Source organism: Camelus bactrianus, chromosome 7 (genome assembly GCF_048773025.1).
Source record: "Camelus bactrianus isolate YW-2024 breed Bactrian camel chromosome 7, ASM4877302v1, whole genome shotgun sequence".
Lineage (NCBI taxonomy): Eukaryota > Metazoa > Chordata > Mammalia > Artiodactyla > Camelidae > Camelus > Camelus bactrianus.
The window spans coordinates 58,388,124-58,407,152 of record NC_133545.1 but is presented as its reverse complement, the minus strand read 5'-3'; the positions used below and the strand labels follow the sequence as shown (position 1 = coordinate 58,407,152).

The 19,029-nt window shown below is 43.1% G+C and overlaps 1 protein-coding gene and 1 long non-coding RNA gene across 5 annotated transcripts in view; one reads left to right on the top strand and one right to left on the bottom strand.

The window, feature by feature from the left end:
* Nucleotides 1-19,029, top strand: part of LOC141578168 (uncharacterized) — a 206,717-nt gene that overhangs the window by 47,857 nt on the left and 139,831 nt on the right. For both annotated transcript variants that reach the window (XR_012508199.1, XR_012508198.1), the window contains one exon: nt 751-822. This is a non-coding gene — a long non-coding RNA (uncharacterized LOC141578168). The remainder of the gene's footprint in view (nt 1-750; nt 823-19,029) is intronic.
* COL28A1 (collagen type XXVIII alpha 1 chain) overlaps nt 1-19,029 on the bottom strand; it is a 160,016-nt gene that overhangs the window by 16,071 nt on the left and 124,916 nt on the right. For all 3 annotated transcript variants that reach the window (XM_074367449.1, XM_074367448.1, XM_074367450.1), the window contains exons 28-33: nt 17,816-17,884; nt 17,180-17,260; nt 17,055-17,090; nt 11,772-11,808; nt 9,609-10,163; nt 7,891-8,048 (exon numbers count right to left, since the gene is read on the bottom strand). In XM_074367449.1, coding sequence (XP_074223550.1) covers nt 7,891-8,048; nt 9,609-10,163; nt 11,772-11,808; nt 17,055-17,090; nt 17,180-17,260; nt 17,816-17,884 — 936 coding nt within the window. The remainder of the gene's footprint in view (nt 1-7,890; nt 8,049-9,608; nt 10,164-11,771; nt 11,809-17,054; nt 17,091-17,179; nt 17,261-17,815; nt 17,885-19,029) is intronic.

Genomic DNA, 19,029 nt, shown 5'->3' with positions numbered 1-19,029 from the left:
TCAGTTATGTCTGGGTGGTGGGCCCTCAGATGTTTGTTGTATGCGTTCTCTGTTTTGCTTTGTTTTTTAACAAATCTTAAGCCTAAAAACAATAGGCTGCCTATCAGCTCTGCCCATGTTTGCTCTCACCACACTGGCCTGTCTTGGAGGAGATGAAATGTCCCAGCTCCAAGCAGGGCTCACACAGTGAAACGTGGAAGAGGAGATAGGGGCCCGTGAGGGACCAACACCTGGAGGCCAGGGCTGCTCCTTGCAGCTGGACAAGCAGATCTATTATCCTCAGTCCCTTTCAGGCTTAGAGCAGATCTTTAAGGGAAGGAAAGCAGATTTCAAGTGGCATCCAAGAACGTGAATGTAAAGGAGGATTACTAAGAAGGCACCACATAATTTCAGAAGGTTGTTTGGTTTCTGATTTCCAAACATTTTCCTCATAGTCCATTACCCAGAACCTTGCATATATTATAGACAGTCTCTTCAAACCTGAGCTCATGTCTTCTCCGGATGAATGCTAATGATCAGCTACATTAACCCATGTGCTCAGACTTAGTTTTTCATGGCAGCACGGGTCCAGGGGTTTTCCCGTTGGCTGTGGGCATTCTGCTCCCACTAGCCGGTTCCACTGCCAGTGCCTCAAGGTGCCTGGTTCTGAGGCTTCTGACCTTGACTGACTCTTCCCAGATGCTAACACTTCTTTGCCAGGTCACTCAGCACTTGAGCACTTAAGCTGAATGCTCTTTATTTGCATTTGAGGTTGCTGAGGACTGTCAGGAACACCTTGCCTTTGAGCTGCGCCTCTCCAGATCGCCTGCAGCCTTCCTGGAGGTAAACCACAGGATTTTATTCTGTTTAAATTCTTTCATCCTTTAGTACAATGTCTTACATTCTGGCATTGCCCAGTAAAGGTCTTGAACTGTTCTAACCACATACTTTTATAAAAGGAAGGATATTCTGGTAATAATCCCTTATTTTACAAATGAGGAAATGGAAACCTTAAGAAATAGGTGATTCACACCCAGTGTCAGGCAGCTATCAGATCTCATTTCTAAGATGCCATTCATTGTGAGATACACGATAAATTTTGAGTCTAAAAAAAGACCACAACATACTAAATATATACATCTCAATCTCTGAAATAATACAATAGGAAAAGTATAAACTTTGGAGACAAGAAAATAAAGGATTTAGCTTCAGCATTGAGACTACAAACCAAATTTCCTGACCTCCAGATCTGGGATATTTTTTCCAGATCAGTGTGCAATACGTTATTTTTTTTTCTTATCCATAGGAAAGGAACATCTTAACATTCTAGACGGCTAATAGGTCTATTATTAGCAATATATGATGCTTACACAGACATGCAGCAACACTAGTAATTAGTTGTTATGCAGGGTTTTATCAAGAAGAATTTGAATTTGACTACCACAATGAAAGTATTCATTTTATAAACAAATAAATTATGGTATTGACCAATAAAATCACATCTGTATAATATATGTGGCTTAGTCAGAGCCACTTACAAGTAATTAGGTCTGATTTCAGGATGTCAACTTGATTTTCGTGTCAGTGGAGAAACTAACATTAGGCTTAGTCCCAAGCCTTTTGAAAATTTAAGTCCTTGTACTTTGAAAGTATTGATCAGGCCTTTGAATAGGCTACTTCATCCAACAGTGAGTGTAATATGAATGAGAAACCTATAAAAATTTACTTCAGTAGGATGTAAGGAGGAAACAGCGATATACTCAAATATGTATGTTATTTTTCTTAATCTACTGTCATGGAGGCCCAGTACCAAGTTAAAAGAGATCCCATGGTACCATAGACAGGTTTTTAAGAAAGTTGCCAAGATGGGATTATATCTAAGAGAACCAATTCAATGATGTGTTTTTTAAAAGAGTAAAAAAATAAATAAAATGACACTATCAACAAGTAATGGATAAGCTGAGGAGGATATTGAAAAGAGAGATGGGACAGGAGTTTGGAAACATATTATTAATACTGATAAGAAATGATGAGACCCTGATCTAAGATAGCAGAGGATTTGATGAGTAGAAAGGAATTAAGAGCTTAGTTAAAGGGATGATGAGAGCAGTACCAGTGAGTGTGGGAGATGAAGTAAGAATGGAACTACGGGCCTATCCCACACTTTTTGCTGGGTGCCAGGCTGGTTGGTGGGACTACACACCTAGGAAGGAAGTCTGGAGGAGCAGCACTGTGAACATATTCCATGTTGCCCATGGGACACCCAGAATAAAATGTGCACAGGCAATCAAAGATGTGAATCTGGGGCCCAGGACAAAGGTCTGGATCTGGGAGGCAGGTTTGAGAGTTGATAGCGTATGTGGCTTTAGAACATAGAAGGAGAATGTGGAACAAGAAAAGGAGCAGGCTGAAAAGAGATCTCAGAAAATTTGAGTTTAACATTAAAGCAGTAAACAGAGAAAGAGAAACCCTAAAAACAATTGAGAAAGAATGCTCAGAAGGAGGACAAGAGGAGAGAGGACTCTCAATATTTAAAAAAAAAAAAAAAAAAAAAGCAGCTGGCAGGGTGTTATATGCAAAAGAGAAATGAGGTAAGAAGGTTGTGTTAAGGACTTGGCAATTCAAGGCTTATTGCTAACCTTTCCAGCAGAACTTCAGGGCGTACTGGAGGCAGTGGCCTGAATTCAGAAGGTTTCACAGGGGAATGGAAGTGAGGAAGTTGAGAGTGAGAGCCGGAGGGAGACGGATGGAAGGAGTGACAGAGACAGCAGAGACTGGCCTGTGGAATAATTTTATTATATAAAGATAGAGAGAGAATAGTAGTAAGAGGGATATGTGAACTAAGAGAGGGTTGGGGGACTTTTTACATGGGGGAGTCCCAAGCCTATCTACTGACTCCAGGGGAGAAGTCAGAAGTGTTGGCAGGAAAGGGCACCATCTGAAGAAGGTCCTGGACTTGGGAGGGGCAGGAGGGAGTGGGTCTCAGAGCCCAGCAGGGCACTAACAGGAGTCACATCAGAATTGAGGATGGAGCTCATGGTCAGGTTGTAGGATGAAGGGATGCATCCAATTCCAATATCACAGCAGAACCTGCCCAGGGTTCCAGTTCCTGAAAAAATTGCCAATAGATCCCTAGTTTCAGAAGTGGCCTCCTTTAGCTGGATCTTGAGAAGGAGTGAGAATGAGTAAGGGTTGTAGGGAGAGGAGAGTAAGAGATGGGAGAGATGGAAAGGGTGAGAATTGAGATGGAGGGGTGTGTGTGTGTGTGTGTGTGTGTGACAATGACAGGAGAGGAAGAAATGAGGCAAGTGGGACAGGGACCAGGGATAGGGTCTCACTAAAAGAGAGGATGGACAAAGGTGGGGGAGGATGGCCAGTGAAGTCAACCTGCTGTTAGTTTTCTGTAATTTACATGGGTGCAGAATATCCATTTATTCCATGGAAATTGGAGCCTGCATCCTAGGCTTAAGGCTGGCATTGGACCCTATCACATAGAAGGAGGGGACCAACAGCTCCCCCTTTTCCTCCACCACCTCTGTCCACCTCCTGCAGGAGCTACTCAGAGGGACTCCTGCCACATCAGCCTGCCTGTCTCCTTCACTGGGTTGCTATGGAATCACTCCTCATTGGAATCCCACAGCCTCTTTTTTACAGAGAGGAAAAAATCTTTGCTGCCAGTTACCCAAGTTATTTGCAATCTACGAACAATTTTTCATAATACAAAAAAGGAGCTTTATGGAAAGGGTAGACAGGGCTACTGTCCTTTCCACTCTTTTATGGGGCAAGGGGGTGGAAATCTAGAATATTTTTATAAGAAACCAGCTCCAGTGAATAAACACCTGTGCATTCATGTTGCTTTATTTATTAATATATTTAGAATGACAAAAAGTGACTTCATGCAGGAAATTAATATACTTATTTGCTTAATGGGCCATTACTGGATATAGGCACTTGGTCTGATTAAATGATGTTTACTTGACTTTACTGTCCTCCTCCCATTTGTATCCTGGAAATCTTTCCCCAACTGGCCACAGTCAGAAAGAATAAAGGAACATGAAGTGCCAACATTGCTAGTTCCGTAAAAAACAAGGACTTTTATGTATGCAGTCTTTTTAAATAACACTATAATTGAAGCCTTTCACTGAAGAAAATCCTCAGATTTCTCTTTTAGCCTAACAGTTGGCATAGTATTCATCTGGTCAACAAGTATTTATTGAGCATCTATTATGTGCAAGACGAAGCACAATTTTAGGTCCGGAGAGACACAAAGTGGAATTAGACACAGATGTCCTCAAGGAATTTAAATCCATTAGGAAAGTTAAGGTACATACAAAAATAATTATTAACAACATACAGTGTGAAAAATCCCAGAAGAAAGTATAAACTATCCTGAGATTTCAGGAGCAAGACAGAATAGAATGGACGTACACATTTAGCCTCCCAAGATAGGCCTGAAAGGGTAACAGAGCAGGGGTTGTCGAAGTGTTATGAACTTGGTGGAACCTGGGAAATCCTTCTGTTTTCTGTGTTTCCCAACACATCTGTTGGTAGATGTTTAGTGGACATGATGCTCATTCCGCAACTAGGCAAGTCCTTCTAAGAGGAAGAAACCCATTGACTTTGATTTCATTAAAGTGTAAATAATGGTCATCAGACTTTTCCCTAAAAGCAGATTTTGATAGAAAGAAGAAGAAGATGGAATACAGAGCTACGTGTTTTAAGGAATGATGGAAGAGACAACTGAGAAAGGAAATAGAGACACAAAAAGGGAACAAGGACTTCTGAGATCGTTTATTTGTTTTGCAGTATTGCCTAGGGTAGCTTGGGGAGCAATCTAAGTATCGAGAGTTTTTAACAGATTCACATTACTTGAGATGTTTGAATACTGTAATTATACTCTTAGATAAAGCTGGGTGTGCCTGCACAGATATATAAATATGTTCTCGTATTTATGTGTGTATATACATTGTATATACATATGATGGAGGTATACATGTGAGTGTAAATGCATATATGTTTATTCAGGCTAAATATCTATTAGGAACATTCATTGTTTCAAAATTCAGTCTTGCCTTGGTGCTTCTGCAAAGAGAGCAGAGTGAAAAGGTCTAGAGATAAGAGGGGCTATCCAAGTTCAAGTTCATTGAACGCTCCCACTATCTCAGAGGCGAGCTAGGGAGACCCAACTGATGCTTCATTTCCCACTGTGTGGCTTTTGGTGTTTTAAATCCAAACTATCTTGGATGTACTCTTCTTACGCCCTCCCCACCCCCACCCCCTCCCTCTCCAGCTACTAGAATGCTTCCTCATCAGAATCTATTATCACTGGTCTCTCAAGGCCATCTGACTTCCTGGGTCATGACACCAGAGGCACAGGGTCCTGAAGTGTCTCATTCTGTGTCATAATTGCCTTGGATGTCCCTCAGCCACCTGCACTTTACAAACTAATTCCACTGTCTCCCTTCAAAAAACCCTAACCCTGCCTCTTACAGTCTCCATCTCAGTAGATGGTGTTTGAATTCACCCCATCTCCAAGCTAAAAATCCAACTGTCACCCCCAGACCCTCTCCCTAACCTCCAACTCAATCACTAAATCCTGTTCACTCTACCCCAGAAATGGCTTTCCAGTCTGTGCCTCCTTTCACTCCAGCGGCCCCGCCTTAGTTGGAGGCCCCATTGTCCCTCACCTGGACTATGACACCTCATAGTCCAACCTCCAGTCTCCTCTCCTCCTCCTCCTATCGCTCTTTCACACTGCAACCAAATGTGACCGTATGACCCTTGCTTTAAAACCATCTGTTTCTTCCTGGTTGCCTGGCTTGTGGATGGAGTTAAGCTCCTTAGCTTGACACATGAAGCCATTCATAATTAGTTCTCAAACTATTTGTCCAGCTTTAGCTCTCACCATTCTGACACACATACCTTAGGCTCCGTTAGGACTGAATTTGTTCTAATTTCTTAAAATACCATGCCCTTGGGAATCCCCCTTTACCCACATGTTCCCCCTTCTTGGAAATACCCTTCCCCCTACTCTTGCCTTGAAAAACTCTTACTTGTTCAATGCCACCTCCACAAGCCCTGAAATTAATTGCCTCATCTCTTGCGTTTCATCCATAGCTCTGCTAACGCTGTTAATACTTCTTGTACCTACCTACCCCCTGATAGACCATACATTTCTCTTGGGCAGGAACTGTGTCTTAAGAGCCACCACCTAGCACTGCAGTAAATGATCAGCACATGCCCCTGGAATTAACTGATGATGATGAGAGCTCAGCTTAAGCACCACTTGCCGGATGAACCTGAGTTTGCTCTTGCGTAGAAAGTCTGTAGAAAGGGACATGGATTAACTAGAGGAAGGACAAAGGGATAAGCCACACAAGCAGGCAAGCCCCAGGAGCATTCTATGCTCAGGAGGAGACAGACTGTGCACATTATTGTCTGTGATTTACTTTAAAAGGCTCGGTAAAGACCAGGCTCGGCAAACCCCATGGGCTAAATCTGAGTCTTCATCTGTTTGGGGAATAAGTTTGATCTGAACACAACCATGTTCATTCACTTAAGTACTGGCCTTGGCTGCTTTGCACTTCAAAGGCAGAGCTGAGTCATTGCAACAGAGATCACAGGGCCTACAAACCCCCAAATATTTGCTGTATGGCCCTTTACAGAAAGGGCTTGTTGAGCCCTGATATAGACCATGTGGTAAAAATGTGTGTGTTAATTTCAGGCTACAATCCAGGGGCAGTCTGTTGCCCTCATTGGAATTACCCATCCTGAAGTGCCTTAGTATTTAATCAAATAGAAATAGAGGCCTTTTTGTCTTTTTTGAACGTAATGTAAAAATTTTGAGTCCTGTAGTCTGTCCCCGTAAGAATGGCATCCTAGCCTGACTCCTGATTGGTCCTGGGTCCACCCACTGATCAGAGGTTTCCCAGGGCCTTGGTTCAGCTAGACAGTTAGCTGAATCCTAGGCTAGAATATTGATGCACTTGATGACAGTCAATCTTTTATGTCCGTGAAGGCTTCATAAACACATAAGCTTCACAGGGACTTCACTGAGCTTACAGGGCAGGGGCACTGCTCTGTGTCTGGTTGCTAGACGATGTCCAGATGTTTGGCAGAGGTCAGTCTACACCTGCTTTACTTGTAACTTGGTAGGGAAGAGACTACAACACTCACTCACTAGTAAGAATGAGAGGCTCTCCACTTTTCACCTAAAAAAACTTAGCAGTTGCTTGTAACAAGATTGGCCGAAGCCAGTGCCCAGAAGCTTGCTATTAAGACAATCACATTTGTCTCAGTACATTCAGGAGGTGTTTCTTTCATGCACATGTGATTGGGGAACTCTGAAACACAGCATCGATCTTGCACCATATAGACTCCGAGCCTCCCTCCCCGTTCCGCCCTAGGCACGAGCAGTGGAAGCCAAGTGAGCAAAAGTGTGGCTTAGAGGTTGGGAGGGTGGCATGTGGAGCACGAGAGCACTTGGAAGGAACTTGAGTAGGTCCAAAGTGGAGAGTGGGTACACAGATGGATGCAGGAGAATTGTGGCCTGGTACTAAAGGAACTGCCAAGGATGGCAAGGGGTGATTCAGATAGTGTAGTGTTAATCTGCTCTAGTGAGCATGATTACTTTGGGGGTGGCAGGGGTGGAGTATAAAAATATTATTTGCAATGTTTAATTAAAAATTATTGTAAGATATGGAAATATTTTAGAATCTCATGTTCATGCTCACAAGCCCCAGAAGCATTTCAGAACTAGAAATCAGGAGACAAAGTGTTACTATTTAGAGCCAAGGACTTGAAATTAATACATACCTCAGCTGGTTCTTGACAATGCAGGGCAAGTTGGTATTGGATGTAAAACAGACTGAATACACAATTTTACGTTCACAAATTAAGGCAGTTACTTACAGACTCAGAAATCTCTTCCTGGGGCTCTGGAGTGGATTCACTGAGTCCTTCCCCTGATATCCCCAATCCGGGTTGAAGCGATGGGGAACCCAAAACTTGAGAGATGTAGGACTCAAAATCCTCACAACTCTTTTTAAACAATTTTTGCTTCAGGGTATCTTTTAAAAGAGAAGTAGAAAAGAGGGTAGTGGGAGCAATGAAACATTACTCAAAACCTGCTCAAGAGATCTTCTGCGCTCTCCTTAAAATAAATAGACACGTTCCCCTCACTTGAAGTCAACCACTAGGGGAACTAAGTATTAAAGCATTTTTACATCACCTGTAAGGGGCCATTGAAAATAGCTTAATTTAATTGAATGATATATGATAGCTCAAACAGGCAAAAGAACGACTCACATGGTTTTTATCCAAAGCATCAGTTGACTGCCAACTACTCTGTGTAAGGGGCAAGTCTTACCCATAATAAGTTTAACAGGCAATTACCTCTGGTTTAGGGAATTCAAAAGGTCAGCTACACCCAAATTATATCTCCTGACGAGAACAAATTACTAACTCCTTTGGTTAAGATGATAAAGCTCTTCAATGACTAACCTGTAACTTGTCTCTGAAATGTGTAATATTTCTGGCCATTCTAACACTTCAAGAGCCCAGTGAGATGAAACACACAAGATAAACCCTTTAGGCACCCAACAGGGTGTTAAGGAAATGGGAACCCAGGTTGGAAAGGTCTGGAGAAAGACAGAAGTGGAAAGTGAGAAGGTTCTGAGCGTAGTCTGCTCTCCTTAGGGCCAACCATGCTGGTACTCGGGTACCCGGGAGCAGAAGGCGGTAAGGAGGGCCTGTGCCAGGCCACGTCAGGTGCCCTCCCAAATGGGTGGAGAAGGACGGATGGGGTCAGCCCCAAACCTGCAAACACATTAAGTATAAACCTTACTCATTTCACAAGCCTGCCGGGTGTGGGCCACGACAGAATGAAATGATCAGCTTCCAAAGAATTGGAACGTTTCATTGCAAAGTAATACTGCAGCACTTTAATCACAGGTGAGTCGGTGTCTTAGAATGCCTCATTGGGAAACAGCAGTTCTCGTGGAAGGGCAAAGCAGCTTAGGGAAACCCATCAGGTTAGCGCTGACTGTATGATGAGTATTCAAAATGCTGTTCTTTAAGATAAGCTCCTGACATAACCTGTTTACTCTGTTTTCAAACAAACAGAGATAGGACATTATCTGTCTATAAGAACAGAGAATAGAGAATAGAATAGGATAATCCCCGTTACTGTGACTCTCATTTCTTTAGGTCACCATAATTTTTTTCACTCACTGTACACACTTCTTAATTCCCTTTGATTCTGTGGTTATTTTCTGCCTTGCTGCTGGCTCGCTGCATCTCTTATCCAAGTTAGGAAGTGTTTTGAACATGAACGAATCTCAGCAATGCCCCCAAATCCTATCCTTTCTTTTCATCCACATCCTTCGATCACAGATAACCCAGTTCAACAACTCCAAGGCCAACTCAGCACTTAGCGCAAGTGAATAAAGACGAGGGCTTGTACTCCCTGGACTCAACGATACTAAGCGTCTTTACCTCCTGAAGTTACCGTGTTACGTGCTGGTATAAGCCTCATTGGCCGCCTGATTTCCATTTTTGGTCAGAATAATTCAGAGATGTGGGACTTGGAAGGACAATGTAAATTCCTTTCCCCTGGAGCTGAGTCTTACCTTGAAGGGTAATGAAGTCATCAAACTGGTAAACGTGCTCACTATCCGGGTCGGTAGCAATGAGATTCATTTCTTTGTGGAACATCTCGAAGTTGGGGTCATTTTTCTTCACCACCCCAATCACAAATGTCTCCACTTTGGTGTCACTGGCATTCTTCACCACCTTGGTCAGATTCTTTTCATCACGGGTATCTGTCTGCCCATCAGTGATGACCAAGGCCACCTTCTTTACACCCGGCCTTGCTGCTTCAAACATGCGGTTGGCGGCATGAAGCGCTGTGGCCGTGTAAGTGCCTTCCCCCAGGTACTGCATGTCATCCACGGCCCGCTTCAGGTCGTCCTTGCTGGAGAACTGCGTCAAATGGGCCACCTCCTCCACCTTATGGCTATAGTTGATGATGCCAATGCGGGCCTTGGTGAGGTCCAGTGCAACCCGGTCAGTCAGGGTCTTCACAAAATTTTTGATGATCTGGAAGTTCTCTGGCCCCACGCTTTCTGAGCTGTCAATCACAAACAGCAGCTCTATCGGAGTCTCTTTGCATTTACGCCCACAACCTAAAACACGAATGTTGAGATAGGAGCACAGTGGGAATAAAAATTAAAATATCACTGATTGGTATCAGATTGGTGGGGGCGGGGGAGAGGGGCAGGGATGAACCAGAAACTCGGATCGTAACCTTCCTTTTCTGTGACTGTGAACATGGTTGACAATTGTCTCCCTTCTGGTTTCTATACCTGACTTTTTTCAAAAATAATATGCTGCCCCAAAAACTCCCACCAAAAAAATGCTGTAGAGCATAAAATAATAAACCCCTATGTGCAAATTTCTCAGATTAAAAAATAAAACAGTATTTTAAAAGAGCTGGCATCCCTGCATGTGCCTTCCTGATTCCAGTCCCCTCCCTGTCTGTGAGAGAGAACCACTCTTCTAAGCTTGCTCTTTATAGTTCCACCAATTGTATGCACTGTGAATCTGAAAGCTAGCATTTCAGTCTTTAGCCGTATCCTTGTGTGAAAATGAACATTTGCTCATTGGCAAGGCCCGTGGATAAAGTCATGGGGTGAAACCTTTTAATTGTGAGGGAAAGATTAGGGCCTTTAACAGGACACAAAAGTAGCTGCCCTCGGCTACTTGAGTCGATGTCCCCAGTCACCCGCAGTGATCACTAAGGTGGCTCTTGTCTTATCAAGGAGGCCAGCAGCCCATCCATACTATGAAGCTGTTAAAAGGGAATGATCTCATAATGCTGGTCAATAAACAACTTCTCTTCAGGGTTTATCATTCAGAGCAGTGGGCAGAGTCCCTAGGCAATAAGAATGATCAGAGTCCACTGGCATATTTGTAACCTCGTGTTGGCCAACAGCCCGACCGCAGCAAACCGTTATGAAACTGGGTGCTATTTTCACAGGGCTTCTAGAACTCAGAAGCAATGTCTAAAGTGGCCTGTCACTGTAGAGGGTCCCAGACTGGTTCTTATGATCCAGTTTGGGGGAGACGCCAGTTTGGGGTTCTCTGTATGGAAGGGTAGTCATATTACCGCCTCTGTCCATTTTAAACACAACAGGGTCTCTTATCTTCATTACCCATTTATTGCTTGCCTTTTGGCTAAACTTTTTGCTTTACTTTCATGTTCTGGTAATTCTATTTTAAGTGTATTTCACCACAGAAGTGACTCTGTCCTCTGGCCTTTGCCGTGGAAGGCACTCTAGACACAGTGCTCAAAACTCAATTTAGAAAGACTTCTTGCTTCAGGAGAAACACAAACCTGATCCTCACCAGCTGGACTGGACCTCAGTACTGGTTAGGCCCCTGCAATCATGTCCCCCTTGTTGTTCTTTCCTTTCCCAGCTCAGGTCAGTGTCACTGAACACAAAGGAGCTCTGTGCTAACAGAAGGCCTGGCTGCCCACAGATCCAGGCCCATATCTTCACGCTTCGTAACCACGCTGGGAAAAAGATTTTCTTTTCTTAAATCAGGATTCCTACTGCCCCTCACACTGCTTCCTTTCAATGTCCCACTGACTTTGCAAATATGCTTGCACCTTTCCCATGAGCTGTGTAGTATATATACATCTTCTGGGTGGACACATTACCTTGACAACACAGAACAGAGTAGGGTTGGGAATTTAAAGTGGTGTATTTTTCTTGATAGCCAAATCTTACCACATATTTCAAAAATAAGTTTGATAATTTCTTCTTTCTGGAGGAAAAGAGGAAATGTATTAATTGCATGAGCATAATATTTTTTCCCACAGTCCTAAAAGATATGTCTTCTTACAATTGACATTGGGCTATTTGACTCAATCCTCCCACTGCCGGAAATAAAATACATAGCACACAGGCTAAAAGTTGCTATGCTTTATCATAATTGAATTGTGTTTGAGCTGTGAAACGTGATAGCTCAGACTTGGAGTTCGAGTCACAGCTCCAGCATTTACCAGCTGTGTGACTTTGGGCATTAAGTGACCTAACAGTGTCTGTGTCTCAGGGCTGTGCTGGGATTAAACAAGGTAACACACATACAGCTCTCAGCACACCATCTGGCTCCACAAAGTATGTACCACCTGTAGTCGGCTCTCTGTATCCATGGGTGGGGGAACCAGTGACATTGTGCCATTTTATATAACGGACTTGAGCATCCACGGATTTTGGTATATTCTGGGGTTCGGGGTGAAGGTGGAGTCCTAGAACCAGTCCCCTGCAGATACCGAGGATGACAATGGCGTAGGAAGTGCATGCTTTCAGTTACAAGATTTAACCCACGTCAGCTGACCAACTAAGACAGGCACCAGGGTCGAAAGAGAATTCATTCTATGCTGTATTCCCTGCTTTTTTTCTGTATCAATCCCCAAATTTGCAAGTCTCCTCCCCAGTTTCCTGATACTCTCACTTAGGCTCTTCCATGAAATGGCCTTGGGTTCCTGAATGTTCCATCTCCATCCATGGCCTGAGATGAACTGGGTACTAGGAATCAATCTGCCAACCCCTTGCCCTGAGTGACATGTTTACAAATGACTGGAATGAGACTAGAGAGGTCAGGGGTCTACATCTGCCAAAGACTTGAAGCTGACAGGGATGATGATTAACTTAATAGATGAAAGAAACAGAAGCCCAGAAAATCTCAACAGGAAAGAGCAGTGGACCTGATCTAAGAAGATAAAATTTAAGAGTTACAAAAGTAATGTTTTAAAGGAAAAAATTTATAGTGACAGAACTGGGTGAAGGTGACATAGCTTGTAATATGGCTTAACAAAAGCATGTATGAAGAATACTCAGGGCATTTTAATTTTTTTTACTGTAAATTGAGTAGAAGCCAACGATGTCAAGTGGCTTCATAGTAAGAACTCTCAGTACGATTTTTAAAAAATTACATGACATGAAGGAGTCAACAGTTGTTCTTTTTTTCAGGCTTTGTCATGCTTTTCCACATTTAGAGAGGCATTAATAAATCTGAAACTAGAATGTGTCTAGAAAGGAAAATGTATGGGTTAATATATTTATATTGTGTATCTAGGACAAGGGAATGTTATGTTTTTAATATATTTATGTTTAATTTTTTACCCATGGAGAAAATACTATACCCTAAATTTTATGATTATAGTTTTATACTTAACAATTAACACTTAATTAATTCATCATAATTAATTTCCCATATTATTAAGTATTCTGAAAAACTTGATTACTGAAGACAAATGCATGGCCATTTTCAGGCTCATGATGCATTTGCCTAACCATCCTTCAGAAAAGTAGCAACTGACACTTCTAACAGCAGTATACAAGAAAACCTGTTCTGTTTTAGAGACACAATACTGTTATTATTATTATATAATCTTTGCCATTTGATAAAACCAAATATCTCCTTGTTTTAAATTACACTTATTCGATTATTTTGAGGGTAAATTTTATTTTATATGTCTGTTTGCAAGTTTTATTCTCTTGGGCACAGTCTTTGTATGTCCTTTGTCCATGTTTGTCTTTTATTGACTTGTAGGAGCAATTTATGTATCAAGGTTGCATTGTAATTCTTTTCACTGTGCTTTTATGGGATAACAAGGTCTAAGATGCTTTGAGTAGTCATATATCAATATTTTCCATGTATTCTTTGCTTTTAAGTCACTGGAATAGTTTTACTCTTTCCACTAAAATTACTGAATGACTGCGTTGGCTACTCAGTGCCAGCGATGAAGGCATCAAATTTATATCCCTCAAAGGGCTCATACTTAAATGAGTCTAGTAAGAATGAGACAAAGAAACAAATACTTTTATAAGCACTGTGCTGTTGGATCAGAAACAAGGAACCATGCCCACAGGGGTGGGAGAGTAGGGGTGGGAGAGTAAGGGTGAGGCTGTGGTCCTAGGAAGTAGGTAGACTTTGACCAGGGTGGGGTGGGGTGGGGAGAGGTGGAGGAAGAGGCTCCCAGGCAGAGGACGGAACTCACAAAGCACAGTGCGGTCCAGCACTTGAGTAAACTTATGACTCGGTATGTGACGAAGAATGACAGGAAATGCGGAGGGCAGATGAACTCTAGAAACCTCTGTGTTGTGGTCATGTTGAAGACTGTGGACTTATCCTGAGCAGTGAGAAGTCATGTGGTCTGTAGCAGAGAAGAAATCTGACGCCATTTTTATGCAAGAAAGGTGACTGTGGCAGCCAAGAGAGGGGTTTGAGGTGCCTAAGCAGTTCAGGCAAAAATAATAATACCACCTCCAGAAAGCAGTGGTGGAAGCGATGGATGGGAAGGACTGGCTGGAGGGACATTTCAGAAGGAGACGGAGGGGGTTCGGGAGTAACTGGAAGAAAGAGCGAGGGAAAGAAGGCGTGTGGGAGAAGGGAAGTGATAAAGGTGCTGCTCTTTGAGATGGGAGGGATGGAATGGGGGCAGGCTGGGACTGATGAGGAAGACTGGGTTCAGCTTGGGCCCAGCTGAGTCTGATGCACCTGAGGGGCATCCAGAGGGCGATGTCCAGTGGGCAGTAGGAAGTAAAGTTTGGTGCTCAGGAGAGTGGTCCTAGCGGAGGCAGATTTAAGAAATACCAGTGTACAGTTGGCTGCTGAAACACAGATGGCAGTTGAGATTGTGTGAAGCCAGGCTTCTCTGTCTTTTTTAACCAGTGTGACCCCTTCCCACCCCCTTTTGTCAAGCATATTCTCTTCTGTATTTATAATACAAAAATATTTCTCCATTCTCCATTCAAATTGACAGTGATATTAAATAGCCTTTGAAACTGTACCTCCCCCCTCCAGCCTTTAATGACCGCCCCTCCCCTTGAGTTTGAAGGTGGGGAAGAGAAGACTGTGGGCAGATGCTGGGAAAGGCTAACATTTAAGGGACAGGTGGAGAAACAGTCTTTCTGAAGAAGTCTAGTATGAATGATTCAAAATTTGAACTCCATCAGTGGTATTTGCCTCTTAAAAGAGGAGTCTGTGAGTCTGAAATGAGTCTGCAACAGATAGTGTTTGGGAATATATTTGATCAGGGAGAGAATGGGGGTAGGGGGAGGAAAGAGGCCATACCAGGAGAGCATTCATGCTGTCCTGTCATGGCATCAGACAAGCCAACTCCAGCAATAAGGGCTCTCTGCTATTTGCTAGGGCGGTGACATAGGGCAAATTGCTCAAGCTTTCTGCATGACTTGGCACTTCTTCATCTGAAGCGGAGATGCTGCTACCAACCTCACGGACTGTCGTGTGGATTGATGTGGATCTTGCACAAGAGAGGGCTGTGGCCTATAGCCTGTCCCCTTCTCCTTGCACCCCCACCCCCATCCCCACCAGTCCTGCACTGCATGGGGCCTTGGTCAGCATTTATGTGGTGAACCCAGTCCTGGTTTCCAAGCTCTGTCAAAATCCCCCAGAACAGCTGCCCCTTGGCCACCTTATGTGTACAGGCCAGTGCTGTCAGCTCTCCAAACTTAGGGCCATTTGGGGAGACAATCTGAGGTCCTGTGTACCCAAGTACAGTACAGAGTGGGGCGTGTGCTCAGGGTGGTCATTCCCCTTGGCCCCGAGGACTCCTCACCTGGAGGAAGGGGTGCAGCTGGAGAAGGACCAGAGGTCCAGACTGGGGGCCATGCTTTATATGGGCCGCCCAGGCACCTGCAGTACTGGGTAAGGGTGGTACTGATGCAAAGGAGCCTAACACTGCATCTGCCACATATTAGATTCTCATTTCATGCTGACCTTGGTTTTCTAAATGCTAGAAAAAGGGAAGTGTGAAGGAAAGGAGACTTTGCATTAAAGCATACGTTATTTCGTCTGCTCTGGACCCACAGATCAATTCTATCACAACATATATCAAACTATAGGTGAACATCCTTTGCTTGTCATTCTCTCCATTAGGCTGTGAGCTCCTTGAGTCCAGAGACATAGTCTCTTCTTCTCAACCATTCCCCCAGCACCTATCTCAGACCCTGACCTAATAAATGTGCCCAGTAAATGCCGGTGAAATGAATGAATACATGGATGAAGGAAAACCAGTTCCCCTCCTCACGCTGGAACAAGAGGGAGGGTATAAACCTATGAGGAACGTTCCTCCAGGCATTTTACATACACTCTCCTCTGCTGCTTTTGGGGAGAAATTGTCACACACATAGTTGCTTCATCCACCACCGGCATCTGGGAAGGTCTGACATGTGGCAGGGGAACCGCAAAGAAAAAAAGGCAGATGGGCCATAAAGACCATGTGGAGTTCTGTTCTCACAGGCCCAGCCCTCACCTTCACCACCTCAGCTCCCACCCCTGCATTTTCCTAGCTCTGTACATAGCATCAACATCCCCAGACTGTGACCCACCAAAGAGTCCAAAAGGGGAAAAGGGAGAAGGTCCCTAGTTCTCCTTAATTCCCGGAGATGAAATGCCTCGAAATCAAAAAGGAAGAATTAGATTTTCTATAGAAATTCTAGCACTTCCCCATCCAGTGGGACTTTCGAGAGTTGGCTTTTTGTTTGCCGTGTTGCAGAGAGAATAGGGAAGAGTCTGTACATCTTCACCAGTATTTGTTGAGTAAGTGAATACGTGAAAATACACAATCCCAACTTTGTGATTGCTATTCTCTGCAGAGAACTTCCCAAAGGAAAGAGTTCAGGAAAAAAAGAGCCCCCCACTCTGAAATGTGAAGGATCATGGAAAATAAAAAATCACTTGTTCATCTGGCTTCTTTTAAACAGCTCACTTCCTTGTTAACATTTCTACCAAGGGTCAGAGGCAGCAGTTAGTTACATCTCTGCCACGAGTCAGGGTAAGGGCTGCTAGGAGTTCTGTGCCCCCTCATGTTCAGATTCAAGCACCTCATGCATCTTAGTCAGCTCTGGGCTTGCAGCAGCACCATCAGTTACATGGCAACTGGAATTCTGTGTCAGAAGACGTCATCCTTCTAAAGCTAAAACATGAATGCAATAATTTTGTAAACACAACCCCCTCAGTTACCCTCTAGGATTGGTACTCACTGTAAGTCCTAGGTCTCCTTTTGGTCCTGGTAACCCCTACTTAGTGGAAGAAGAGTAGCAGTCAGTGTAGGTTGGAACCAGCTAATGTATGCAGTAACAGTCAGACTTTAAAAATCACTTCTTGCCTGTTTTCCTTCAGATCCGGGATCTCCAATTTCCCCTTTATCTCCTTTCTTTCCCACGTCGCCCCGTTCTCCATGCTCTCCCTGCATAAAAAAATGAAAAGTTAAGTGTAGAATGTGAATATTAAAGCCACTTAAGAAAAACTCTATAATTTGATTTATTTGCAGCTGGCATCTCTTGAAGACCTGTGGTTCTTGTTGATATAAATATACTCTATGAAAAAAAAATGAGAGGCATTTTATTTACAGCCCCCCCCCATTACCATACTCTAATTCATGATGAACTAGAGATCTCAAGGTGAGGAGACCATGAGATACCATCAGATCAGTTCACTGCCTTTAGGAACTTCAGCTATTATACAATTTAACGCCTGAGTTATCTAGAATCTTCTACATGGTATAATGATTTATTCCTTATCACCTGGCTTTTGAGACTGAAGAAAATGAGATTTCATAGAGTAAGCATGTTTGTAGTTAGGAAAAGAAATGCATAAGGATTCACTTTCAAATGGATGTTTTCCTCTGAGAGTTATAAGGAGAAGAGTGACAAGTGCACGAGAGCTCTTCCAGAGTTGTAGTTAAGCTATTGAGATCCTAAGCCTAGGCGTCTCTCTCTCTCTGAGGTCCTGAAATACTTACCTTCTGACCAGGGAGGCCACGGCCTGTCGTGCCCTTTGGCCCCGGGAAGCCTTGAGGTCCTTGCTCCCCCTACATACAGCATGAGACAGGGATGTTCTTGTTAGTTTCCCAAGATAACTCAGAATATACTTTGGGTTGGATATACGCTTGCAGTTTCAAAACTGCATTTTAGCATTATCTAAGTTTAGGAGGGGAGGGTAATCCATGTATGTCAGATGGGCTCAGTGATTTGCTAGTAAAAATTTAACTACTTACCTAGGGTAGAAGTGAGGGAGCTGGTTTACAACATTTGTCTGTTCCTGTGGCGTAAACACTCCCACCTTTGCCAATTTCAAACCCTGACTATAACATCAACAAGTTCTCAAGTAACAGACACCTGTTATTTTCATTGTGATACTAATGGTGATTTTTATAATCATCTTTACATTTGTCTGTATTTTTATTGAAGTAATACTGACTTACAATGTTGTGTTACTTTCAGGTGTATAGCAAAGTGATTCAGTTATACATAAACGTATACATACACACACACACACACACACACACACACATACTTTTTCAGTTTATTTTCCATTATAGGTTACTACAAGAATATAGTTCCCTGTGCTACACAGTACATTTTTCAATATTCTGATATTTTGAAAGCATGTATTATCTTAATAATGGAGGACAAGAAGATTTACCTGCATCTCTCCCCAGTTAATGCCAAGGAGTATTTATAGAATTCACCATATACTGTTAGTTCCATCCCTGATAATTTGTAGCAACATGAATCTGTTAAACTAATTTAATACTTCCTTAATTTGGAAAATAAAAATGTTTGCCTTTTAGGACGTGTTTTAACTTTGCCCATCATATCTTAACATTATCTGCTGCTCTGGCACCTCCATCCTCAAAAACCACACAGTTTAAAAGGTTTTCATGGTGTTGAACGTGGAACAGGAATAATCACTAACAAGTATACAAAGTCACGGCACTGATGCTGCTTGGATCTGCAGTAATCCCTGCTTAACTCCAGCTCATTGTTAGCAATGAGCCTGTGGCAAGGCTTTGAAGGACCATGGGCTCCCGGGATTGATTTGTCTACCTTTAGCTTCTTTCTCAAAGGTCCCTGACCATGCCCACTAGAGGCACCGGTATGCTTAATAAAAACCTCAGACCAACTAGATGAGAATCAAGGATGGGAGTAGGGGTGGCACATTCATTTGCTGCAG